General features: G+C 42.8%; 1 protein-coding gene across 7 annotated transcripts in view; it reads right to left on the bottom strand.

Moving 5' to 3' along the window:
- Positions 1-1568: 1568 nt before the first annotated feature.
- Positions 1569-13095, bottom strand: part of TAF5L (TATA-box binding protein associated factor 5 like) — a 31827-nt gene continuing 20300 nt past the window's right edge. For all 7 annotated transcript variants that reach the window (XM_086381660.1, XM_086381663.1, XM_086381662.1 and 4 more), the window contains 2 exons: positions 10622-11346; positions 1569-3411 (listed from right to left, as the gene is read on the bottom strand). In XM_086381660.1, coding sequence (XP_086237786.1) covers positions 2614-3411; positions 10622-11346 — 1523 coding nt within the window. In that variant the 3' untranslated portion in view covers positions 1569-2613. The remainder of the gene's footprint in view (positions 3412-10621; positions 11347-13095) is intronic.

The following is a 13095-nucleotide window of genomic DNA, read 5'->3' as shown; positions in this document are numbered from 1 at the left end:
CATTGTTACTATAGACCTCAGGCCACGCTTTACCTGGTTCTGTGGGGAGGAAGGGAAACTGCAAGAAGCATGGACCCTGAGCCAGACTGCCTAGTTCAGATTCTGACCTCATCAGTTATTAGCTGTAAGCAATGACCCTTGGCACGTGACTTAACCCTTCAGTGCCTCAGTCTTCATCTGTAAAATGAGGATAAAAATGGCACTTAACTTACAGGGATGTTATGGAGATAAATTAATTTTCATAAAGTAATTGGAGTTTCTGGCAGATAGAAGGCACTATATACATGCCTTTTAAATAATTTATGTTTCCTTTCCAGAGTTTTTTAAGTTTTTCTATCTTCAGGGCTATATCCTTTATCTAGAACTTGAAGATTTGAAATATAGACCCTCTCTATAACACATCTGAGACGTGACTATTCCATGTTGGGTACAGATAGATAAAACAGTTCTTCCGGGTATCTTAGTATTTCATCTACAAACTGGTAATATCTCTAGTCCTATCTGCCTCACAGGATTGCTCTGAAGATAATACAAGAAAGGAACCTAAAGAATTGAGTGTAACCATGTTCTTAGGCAGCTTGTGGACATAAGGACACATACAGACCCTTACAATATTTCTAAGATTCTGGGAAAATAGTGAGGGGCATTCTATAAAGTTAAATTAGTTCACATTAAAATTAATCCAGAAAAGAAAAGGGCCAAAGATGCAGATCATTAAGAGCCTGACATGAAATCACAGTGTGTATGAGATCCATAGTATGAAGGCAAACTAAGGCATTTATGTGTTTAATCAAAGAAATTCTGCATTAAAAAACAAACATGAAACCTAAAATCAGTGATATTTTCACTTCTGAGAATGATTCAGCTCAATTTAGGAATTCATGGTTTCTAGTAATATACCACACAATCTAAGAGCTCATTTATTATAGATAAGAACACATTTGAATCCCAGGCTTTACCAGTAGACCATGTGGAAGGTGATGCTGTCTGGCTAAGTTGCCAAAGATTTCTTACAATGTCTCAAATACATGAGTTTTTATGAATAAGAAACATTTCCTGTTAATTAGTATTTTAGGCTCAAGTTAAAAAAAAACTTTCTGGGCATAGAATTCTAGTGTCCTTGTCAGAAAATTATGTTTTAAAAGTACATTAAAAAATTTCACACATCATTTACATCTTTAAATAAGTCCTTTACCTGAAATGGTACAATAAATGGTTGGAGTTAGTTAAATGACATCATTTGTAATGCCCCTTAGGGATTTTATCATGGGGTCTTTAAAGAAAACGCAAATAGGATCTCACCAAATAACTACAGATAAAAAAATATATGTCATCTCTGGTCAGCAACTGGCAAGCTTGGATGTGTAAAAAAGTGTTAAATGCTTTCAACAATCCCTGTGAATGCCAAGAAGAAACACAATTTGAGGCCAGCTGAACAGAATACAAGGGGAGACAGGAGGGCAGCTGGGGAGTCCAGTCTGCACAACTGGCTGTCACTCCAAAGACAGGTGACCTGTGCCTTCCAAAACGGCCCACACACCCGCCTGTTAAAAGAGATGCCAACACTGTTTTTTGGAAACTAAACACATTTTAATAGAAAACAAAATACAAAATAACTCTTTTCAGAAAACAGAAATATTTAATCCTTTTCACAGACTGTTTATTAAACTGCTATTGCAAAGCAGGTGGGAGGGATGATCTCAGGAGGAAAAGATGCTGGAAAAGCCACACCTCGGAATCATTTGGAAATTCAACATTTTGTAATTCTTTCACTTTTAGACTTTCCACTTCTAATTACTTTCATTTCTTTACCACAATCCGTCCTTTCGGGGGAGAGAATTGTTAACAGAAGTGCAGCCACAAAAAGAATCTTTCTTTCCCACCATTGCTGCAAGAGCCCAAGACCTTCTCAGTCAAACGTGCCCACCCGCTTCTAGAAACACGCCGGCTGGAGTGGTCCGACTGTCACCCAGGAACTTTCCCTTTCTCCCAATACACTGTATGACCAAGTTCTCTGAATTCCCTGAACCTCAAAATTCCAAGTATCACAGCCAGTGCCAGGAGTAAAACCTGAAAGATGAGAGCAGAGAAGGCCCCCTCTGCCAGTGCTAGGTTTCCTCTTCTCAGTAATAATTATAATAACAATAATAAAAAATCCTGGTTCTCTGTAATCACAGAAAAGGAAAGACATTTGCCAGGATGACCCTGCCCCCTTTCCTAATTCTCACTCCCACTTTCCTACCTGGATAGAGTCCCTTCCACCCAGTGACCCTGCGGCACTGCTCCCAGGGAGGGTGCCTGGCAAACATCCTCAGGTCAAGTGCAGCCCCAGCGAGGCAAGGGCACCTTGGCGCCAGAGATAGGGAGGGCCACACGAGGACACAGCGGAATCTCCGTGATTCCTATCTCACATTTGCTCCCCATCACCACCCTTCCTGCCCCTATCCTTCCACACTTCGGGGCTAAGTCGAGAGTGGTGGTTTCAGGACATCTGCAGGGCAAGGGAGGACACGGGGAGTCTTTCACAGTCTGTCAGTGATTCCATCTGTCTGTCCTAAGACTTGCCGTCTGGAGCCCTTCGCACGCCCCAGTCTGTCATATCAAAGATCCAAATCAATGTTCCTGATTTTCTTGTGTGATTCCAGTCACCAGCAGGAGGTTGCAGGCCATGAACTGCACGCTCAGCACATTGCTCATCTGGCCGGTGTAGACGCCCACGAGCTCGCTGGATGAGCCATCGGCAGGTGTGCTACAGTGTGAGCTTCTGATGTCCCAGACACGCACGGAGTTGTCCATGGACGCTGACGCGACCAGGCTGCTGTCTGGGCTGAAGGTGAGGCTGGTGATGTTGTCCGTGTGGCCCCGCAGCTCTTTGTAGAGGGTCCCGGATGCCAAGTCCCACAGCTTCAGCCGCTGGTCCTCGCCTGCTGATGCCAGGTACTTACCGTTGGGGGAAAAAGCCAGGGAGAGCACAGGGCCGCGGTGGCCCGTGAAGAGCCTCACGGAGTTCCCCTGCTGAGTGCTCCACAGCCGCACCGTCTTGTCGGTTGAGCCCGTGGCTAAGTAGTTTGAATTGGGGTGGAACTTGACGCAGTCCACGTCTGCCAGGTGCCCGGCGTAGATTCGCAGCGGGTACGTCCGATCAAATGACCACAGCCGGGCCGTGCGGTCGTGGGACGCGCTGGCGAAGTACAGGCTGTGCGGGCTGATGTCCAGGTCCCACACGGGGTAGGCGTGGCCCTGGTACAGCACGGTGTTGGTGAAGCTGCCCAGGTCCCAGTACCTGATGGACATGTCTTCAGAGCAGGAGAGCAGCCCCGAGCTGTCCGCGAGGAACCTGGTGCTGTACACTGGCCCACAGTGTCCCCGCAGGACCTTCATCTCTGTGCCTAAGTTGTCGTCCTCGTCATCCTGGGGGTAGTGGGGACACACACAAGAGAAGAGAGTTTAGCGGTCTGCCATGGAAAACAAAATGTCCAGAAACAAAGAGACCTGCTTGGGAAATAGCATCTACCCAGTAAATGGCTCTGTCCTTCAGGGCGACCCCAGGATAGCACCTTGTAATTGCAGAACTGAATAAAAAGTCTCCTACAACTTACAAATTTGCTTTCTTTAAATTCACCTTGCAGCTAACACTATAGCGAGGCTACCACTGCAGAGTAATGACCGTGGACCTTTCTCTTATGCTGAGGACAGACTTCAAAAGTCAGTCACTCGAAAAACTTTATTTTTGATTTTATGTTCTTAGATTCTTTTATTCTACAGGCATGTCTTCCCCTGTCAGTCTTGACTGCTTTGTAGGCCACAGTGCTCCCTGTTTCTAGTCAAGAAAAATCACCCCCAGAGCTGGGGTCAATGATGGAGGCAGATGTGGCTTCACTTCAAGATGCATACAGAACCACTGTGGGAATTTAGCCAAAAATAAAATAATGATGGAGGCAGATGTGGCTTCACTTCAAGATGCATACAGAACCACTGTGGGTGGTTAAATAAAATTTAAATAAATTTAATAAATAAATAAATAAAATTTAAATAAAATTTAGCCAAAAATAAAACCTGGACATATCACAGAAATAACTGTGGGCCAGGAAAGTGCAGTCATCAGTAACTTACACCCATGCCCTGTAACCAGACATGAACGGCTGGTACCCAAAAAAAAGAACAGTTTTGAAACTGTGACCTTCTGGATGGGCTCAAATATTTCCCCAAAGTAAAAAAGGAGGCAAGGATTCAGAATTCCTCTCAGAGTCAAGTGACTCCTGTGATTCCTGGAAATAAACCCCTATGTGTGGGGATAAGAAAGACAACTCCTGGTAAAAGGGGCAGGGGCCGGGGGGGGGGGGGGCCCTCTGACACACGCCCAAGCATATTCTATGGGTTCAAATCTACTTTCCTTTCATTCTCTCGCAGACAAGCTCCTTACAACTTCAACTATCTCAATCCTGGAATTCATAAAGTCAAATGAGTTTCAGTTATACACTGGAGGAATAGAGTTAAGATGAAGCTTCCTGAACCAAATGGGCCTTGCTGGCTTAGAAATAAATACCTTTGTGAGCCTTTGTACAGAAAAAAGCCATCCTTTTAATTTCTATTTGAAAACTATTAAATTAAAAATAGAATGAATGCCTCCAACGTATACATTTTTGAGAAATGAGAAAATAAACATTGATGTTCATGGATATTCAAAATGGCTATTCCAGATAATCAACATTGAAAACACATAAGCATTTGGGAGCTTAAGGTTCTACTGAGCATTACCAAGAATATTAGTAATTTTCCTTTCCAAAGAGGTTACAATAATATTTTAAAATTTCAGGAATGACTCACTGCTCTACACCAGAGTTTATTGAGGCATAAGACGTCTTCGTTTGGAGCAGGAAGTCCTGGCAGTGGGTCCTGCCTCTGAGTGCTCAGGGGCAGAGACAGGAGGATGCACTGGGAGGCAGGTGGACTTCTCAGGGGCCCCATGACTGTCCTGAGCCTGTGTAAAGTGCCTGTTGACTCTATAAACCAAGAAATCAGGAAACGAGAATAGTCCTGCAGGCTAGCCCTATCAACTCCCTGCCAGGACCACAGCTTAAAATAGTTTGGCCACATTTTCTTCTGTGGCTCAGCCAGCCCCACAATGGCCTCAGTGCAGTTGAGCTGAAACCCTGAAACAAGCAATGGGTCACCCAAGCCTGACCACACAGACCCCTCCCATCCCTCCCACGCTAATAGGACAACACCCCAAATGTTCTACAACTGTCTAACCCCGCCCCCCACCACAGTAAATTCTACCCCAGATGCATCCCAAATACGAATTTTTAATTTGTAAAATACATTCATGTAATAATAAACTGTATTATATACATTAGAAGATATGCTTAAAATAGAAATTTTAAAAGAACAAGAAAAAACAGCTCTTTGAATACTACAGTCTGCTGATGCTGCCTTAGACCAAGGAGCCCTGAGTCTGCTTCTGACTAGTGTGTCCCCAGTGCCCTCGTTACAGCGCAGTGAGTCCTAGGTCAGGGTGCTCTGGGATCTGAACACGCCTTGGGTTGTCTCCAATAAGCTACCAATGGAGCCGAAAGAAATTAAATATGGCTGGGCTTGGGAGTGGGTAACACCTGGAAGCAGGTGAGACACTGCTACTGTGTGAGCAGACAGCAGCCTGATGGAGGAGAGAAAAGGTGGCTGCTGGGCAGTGTAAATGGACATGTGCTATATGTGTAAATACACAACGGTTTCCAAGGCTTAAGACAAAAAGGCAGAATGTAACAGATTTCATTAAAATTTTGAAAATATTGCTTATATGCAGAATGATAATATTTTGGCTACAATGAATTGAAAATACATTATTAAAATTAATACCAACTACTTCTTACCTTTTTAATGTGATGACTAGAAAAACTTAAATTACACATATGGCTCACACTATATTCCTATTGGCTAGCATAGATCTATGACAGTCTGGTACACAAACTACAGAACTGAGTATTACTGACAACACTGACTTTACTTTTCAAACTTAAAGATGACCAGGTTGGGGCAGAATGACCAGACATTAAATGAACTGAACACAGGAGCTGCACTGCTGGGCTGAGGTTGCAGGGAGGCTGGTGTCCTATCCACATAACTGGAAAGGAGGGCAAGTTCTCCTTTTTGGTCCTGTGGTTTTATCATGCTGCATAAATATTAAAAATATGCAAGTGACAATCGACAAGCTCTCTCCGTTGTCCGGTATGGCGCAAAGTGGGAGAGAATGGAAACTGTAATCAGAAATCTTCCAGCAGACAAAAGCCCAGGACCAGACGGCTTCACAGTTGAATTCTACCAAAAATTCAGAGAAGAGCTAACACCTATCCTACTCAAACTCTTCCAGAAAATCACAGAGGAAGGTAAACTTCCAAACTCATTCAATGAGGCCACCATCACCCTAATACCAAAACCTGACAAAGACGTCACAAAAAAAGAAAACCACAGGCCAATATCACTGATGAACATAGATGCAAAAATCCTTAACAAAATTCTAGCAAACAGAATCCAAACAACACATTAAAAAGATCATACATCATGACCAAGTGGGCTTTATCCCAGGAATATAATATCTGCAAATCAATTAATGTAATACAACACATTAACAAACTGAAAAATAAAAACCATATTATTATCTCAATAGAAGCAGAGAAGTTTTTGACAAAATTCAACATCCATTTATGATAAAAACCCTCCAGAAAGCAGGAATAAAAGGAACATATCTCAACATAATAAAACCTATATATGACAAACCCACAGCAAACACTATCCTCAATGGTGAAAAATTGAGAGCATATCCCCTAAAGTCAGGAACAAGACAAGGGTGCCCACTCTCACCAGTACTATTCAACATAGTTTTGGAAGTTTTGGCCACAGCAATCAGAGCAGAGAAAGAAATAAAAGGAATCCAGATTGGAAAAGAAGAAGTAAAACTCTCACTGTTTGCAGATGACATGATCCTCTACATAGAAAACCCTAAAGACTCCACCAGAAAATTACTAGAGCTAATCAATGAATATAGTAAAGTTGCAGGATATAAAATCAACACACAGAAATCCCCTACATTCCTATACACTAACAATGAGAAAACAAAAAGAGAAATTAAGGAAACGATTCCGTTCACCATTGCAACAAAAAGAATAAAATACTTATGAATATATCTACCTAAAGAAACCAAAGACCTATATATAGAAAACTATAAAACACTGGTGAAAGAAATCAAAGAGGACACAAATAGATGGAGAAATATACCGTGTTCATGGATCGGAAGAATCAATATAGTGAATATGAGTATACTACCCAAAGCAATCTATAGATTCAATGCAATCCCTATCAAGCTACCAACGGTATTTTTCATAGAACTAGAACAAATAATTTCACAATTTGTATGGAAATACAAAAAACCTTGAATAGCCAAAGCAATCTTGAGAAAGAAGAATGGAACTGGAGGAATCAACCTCCCTGACTTCAGGCTCTACTATAAAGCCACAGTCATCAAGACAGTATGGTACTGGCACAAAGACAGAAATATAGATCAATAAAACAAAATAGAAAGCCCAGAGATAAATCCATGCACCTATGGACACCTTATCTTTGACAAAGGAGGCAAGAATATACAATGGAGAAAAGACAATCTTTTTAACAAATGGTGCTGGGAAGACTGGTCAACGACTTGTAAAAAAAATAAAACTAGAACACTTTCTAACACCATACACAAAAATAAACTCTAAATGGATTAAAGATTTAAACATAAGGCCAGAAACTATAAAACTCCTAGAGACATAACAAAGGCAAAACACTCTCCGACATAAAATCACAGCAGGATCCTCTATGCCCCACCTCCCAGAATATTGGAAATAAAAGCAAAAATAAACAAATGGGACCTAATTAAAATTAAAGGCTTTTGCACAACAAAGGAAACTATAAGCAAGGTGAAAAGACTGCCTTCAGAATGGGAGAAAATAGTAGCAAACGAAGCAATGGACAAAGAATTAATCTCACAAATATACAAGCAACTCCTGCAGCTCAATTTCAGAAAAATAAATGACCCAATCAAAAAATGGGCCAAAGAACTAAACAGACATTTCTCTAAAGAAGACATACAGATGGCTAACAAACACATGAAAAGATGCTCAACATCACTCATTATTAGAGAAATGCAAATCAAAACCACAATGAGGTACCATTTCACGCCAGTCAGAATGGCTGCTATTCAAAAGTCTACAAGCAATAAATGCTGGAGAGGGTGTGAAGAAAAGAGAACCCTCTTACACTGTTGGTGGAAATGCAAACTAGTACAGCTACTATGGAGAACAGTGTGGAGATTCCTGAAAAAACTGGAAATAGAACTGCCATATGACCCAGCAATCCCACTGCTGGGCATACACACTGAGGAAACCAGAATTGAAAGAGACACGTGTACCCCAATGTTCATCACAGCACTGTTTACAATAGCCAGGACATGGAAGCAACCTAGATGTCCATCAGCAGACAAATGGATAAGAAAGCTGTGGTACATATACACAATGGAGTATTACTCAGCCATTAAAAACAATACATTTGAATCAGTTCTAATGAGGTGGATGAAACTGGAGCCTATTATACAGAGTGAAGTAAGCCAGAAAGAAAAACAGCAATACTGTATACTAATGCATATATATGGAATTTAGAAAAAAGGTAACAATAACCCTGTATGCAAGACAGCAAAAGAGACACAGATGTATAGAACAGTCTTATGGACTCTGTGGGAGAGGGAGAGGGTGGGATGATTTGGGAGAATGGCATTGAAACATGTATATTATCATATGTGAAACAGATTGCCAGTCCAGGTTCGATGCATGAGACAGGGTGCTCGGGGCTGGTGCACTGGGATGACTCAGAGGGATGGTATGGGGAGGAAGGTGGGAGGGGGGTTGAAGATGGGGAACGCGTGTACACCTGTGGCAGATTCATGTTAATGTATGACAAAACCAGTACAATACTGCATAGTAATCAGCCTCCAAAAAAATAAAGTGGAAAAGAAAATATTACTGATAAAATGAAAAAAAAAGTGGGAGAGCAGTCCTGCTCTCCACTCGGCCTGTCTCTACCACAAGGCGGCTGCCGGCAGCAGGGTGACAGAAGCAGCAGTGCTGGGCCATCAAACAGATTCCCGAGGCCAATCAAGATTACCTTCCAGTACAAACGGCAGAAGCTGAGGGCAGTGCTGTAAATCCAGCTGAATTGGGGGTAATTTTATGCTTACACAGAAGATTTTGGTTATTGCTCTTTTTTAAAAAATGAGATAAAATTCACATATTATAAAATTCAGTGGTAGCTGGGGGGGATCTTAAAAATTTTTATTTTAATCTAATGTTCTTTCTATCTTTGCAGCTATCTTTCTGCCTTTGCTATCTTCCTTTATATTATTTTTTAATGCCTAGACTAATCCCCAAACCAGTATCATATCATCAAAACTAGTAAGGTCAGCAGAAATAATTTTTCTAAATAGAAAATTCAGAGTAGATGAGGGCAGTATCCCTCACTGCATGTGAAGAGCCCCCAAGAAGCTAAAACTGTCCCCAATGAAAAGAAACTTGATAATTCAAATATGCAATGAAAAGTATTCTGGAAGGCACTACAGATTGTAGAAATCAAAGTTTGTGCATCAGAATTTAGATTCTTTATTCATGATAACAAACTCCTCTAATTTTCCTCTCTCAGCTTCAAGAAGCAAAGACTCAAAGGCCATGCTAACTGGAAAATGACTCAGAAAACAGGAATAGGTAAAAAAGGCTGACTTTATACATCCAATATTCTTGACATCGTATCAGCAACTGGAAATTAACTTGGGTGACTTTTTAAAAAAACCCTTAACCTTTCAACCTAGTGCAAAGAATTTTCTATCCAAAGTAAGCTGAGTCTGAGCTACCTGAATTCCAATGGTGATATGACAAAGGTATTCATCCTGCAAATTCTGAGGCACCTCTCAGGCAAGGTGAACTCTGTGAAGTTCCATGTCTATCTCCCTTTGCCCTCACTTTTTCTGAACCAGTGCTTCTCAGTGACCTGAAACTCAGGCCACTAGGCCTGCCCTTTCCAATGACCACCCCCAATCAAAGCAAACAAAATCATTACACAGACTGCTGGACGAAAACAGGGCACCCTGGGAGAAGTCAGAGGACTGCACTGCTGTGAAAGGCCAAGGGCACCCAGGGTTGGGGGGAGGGGAAAGACAAACCGCATCCTAGTTTACCCTTGGGAAACAGCAATATACCTTTTGACCCAGTAAACCTACTTCTGATTACTTATATATGTACACATGCACACTCACACACATAGCTAAAGGTCTTTAGGCTCAGCAATGGTATCCACATTTCAGGTAGTAATACATACTGACCATTCCTTAATGATGTTCAGCTCATATTAACATTTCCCTCTTGGCCAAGGTTGGCCATTAGCAGGAATTCACTGGTTACAGGTTACTAGGCATTAGTCTGGCATTAGTTATATTATGAGGAATATAATGAAGTCCATTTGCTGTAAGATCTGTCATGTTTGGTAAGAATACTCGAAGCACATTAGTAAGGCAGGTGCAGGGAAGAAAAATCGATATGCCTACCTCCTCCTCTAGGAAATCACAAGCCAAGTGGATGCGGGACACATCTACTTGATGGGGTTCGGACTTTAACTTCTTGGAACGCAGACTCCACAGTTTTATACAGGAGTTGTCAAAGCCTGCTGCGAGCAGCTTGCTGTCCGGGGAGACCTCTGCAGTGTTCAGCAGCTGCTCTGTGTTGTAGAAGGCATAGAAGTAGATGGTGGTGAGGGAGGGGGGGCCGTCCTTGACGCGCTTGATGCTCTCCTGCAGGAGCTCCAGCGCGGCCTCATTCTGCAGGATGGGCGCTGGCATGTCGGCGGGCTCCAGGCCGCCACCCTCGCCTCGGAAGGAGCCACCACTGGTGTAGAGCTGGTAGTCTGTCCTCTTGGCGGGCTGCACGTCCAGATGGATGTGCCAGGCGAGGATCCTGCACAGCGCAGTGTTGTTGTCACTCTGGAGGTAGCGGAGAAGGTAGTTGTAGCTGTCTTCCTGCAGACGAACCACGTATTTGTTGTCCAGGAAGGCTCGCAGCCGGAAGTTAGACAGGATGTCCTGGATGGTCTGAGTGGTCTGGAGCTGCTCGATAACATCCTTCTGGCTGGCATTCTGCAGAAACATTCCATGGAAGCGGCTGTAAAAGCTTTCCACTGTGCTCTTCGGACTGTTCTGGATCAGGGTGAGATGGAGGTAGACAAAGAGAGGGTAGAGGAGAGGCATCACTTCATGGCTGTGCTGGGAGTCAGAATCTGTAAGGAAAAACAAGTGAAGCCTTTATAATCAGCATGGTCTCCTGTGGAGCGCACAGTCCCCTTCTGGCCAGGACCCTACTTTCTGAGGCTATGGATTGAAGCATAAGCCCAACACAAAATTCTGGAAACTTGAAGCCGAAGACTTTGGACCAAGGAAGGAAGATCAGACCCAGAAGGCCAGCAAACCTGGAATTTGATGCCCAGAGGCTAAACAGTGTGCCTCTTCTCACATACATTCAAAGGAGCTTGTATCCAGGCCTTTGGGTTAGTATTTTCCCCAATGTATTAGCGTTGCTTAAATTGGGATCTCAGGCCTTGGAGAGACCTTACGCGGATTCTGGGGAGACCGAGTTCTTCACAGAAACTTTAATTTGATAATTTAAAAAGTAAACACAGGTAAATTCAGAATTATCTGGATAGTCTTTAGCAAGTACTGGCATACAGTTTTAGTGCTCTCATCTCCTGCAATAACATCAAAGTTCTTAGTTTAGTGGGTTCACTTACACATACAGCCCCCTGGTTGGCATGTCCCAATGCTAAGATGACATTGTTCATCCCTAAGTGTCTCACACCTGTCAGTGTACTTATTTTGATTTTGTTGGTTAAAAAGGACAACTTCTCTTTGCAGTGATAATTTATAAGAGGAATATTTTCATGTCATTAAAACTAAATAATTTACCAATGTGAGACTTAAACACCATGAAACCACATGACAAAGAATGTTCAAATAAGTGTCCAGTTTTGTCACAGGCTAATGAGAATAGCACAGAGGTGTGTGTGTGTGACACCTAAGTGAGGGAGGGCAGAGAGCTGTGACAGAGCAAAGGTTCCACGGCCACGTGGACAGAGGCAAGTGGCCAGCAAGGAGGGACGCCTGTGCACCAGCACCTCGGGGCAACAGGGGAACATCAGCCCTCGGTCCATGTGGAGCTGCTGCTGCTAAGTCACTTCAGTCGTGTCAGACTCTGTGTGACCCCACAGACGGCAGCCCACCAGGCTCCCCCATCCCTGGGATTCTCCAGGCAAGAACACTGGAGTGGGTTGCCATTTCCTTCTCTAATGCATGAAAGTGAAAAGTGAAAGTGAAGTCGCTCAGTCGTGTCTGACTCTTAGCGACCCCATGGACTGCAGCCTACCAGACTCCTCCGTCCATGGGATTTTCCAGGCAAGAGTACTGGAGTGGGGTGCCATTGCCTTCTCCGCCATGTGGAGCAGTGAGCTATTTATGGCAAAATCCATCTGTTACATTCACTGGCTAATCTGAACTTTATTTTTTGTGATTTTACTTGTACTTTATTTGTAAATGAGTTTAGGTTCAAACAAAATAAAGGAAGCATAAAAGTTTCATATCTAGTGTAATGTCTGTATGTACCTAAGTAAATTAATATAAAAATGCTTTAAGTTAGCACTTATATAACATTCTGATATTTTCTTTTTTTATTCCATGGAAAGGAATCCAGACCTGTCTCAAGACTCAGGAATACTGAATTAGGGCACTTATCTCTCTAATCAGAAGGGAGATGATTCCAGCATGTTACCTGTGCTTAATGCTCTATTTCATCTTACCACAGGTGAATTAACTGCATAGTATGTGCATTTAAGGATAAACATGCCCCCACTCAAACGCATTCTTAGAAGATGAACTTCAATTACAGCGATCCCACACTGAATCAGGGCTGCTGCCCAGCTGCTGTAGGCTCCTGCCTCTGAGCCAACAGGTGCAGGGTGCTCTGGTGCTGGCCCTGG

This window comes from Bos grunniens, chromosome 28 (genome assembly GCF_055505025.1).
Source record: "Bos grunniens cultivar Pamir isolate PY7600 chromosome 28, Bosgru_T2T1.0, whole genome shotgun sequence".
Lineage (NCBI taxonomy): Eukaryota > Metazoa > Chordata > Mammalia > Artiodactyla > Bovidae > Bos > Bos grunniens.
This window is presented reverse-complemented; position numbering and strand designations above follow the sequence as displayed.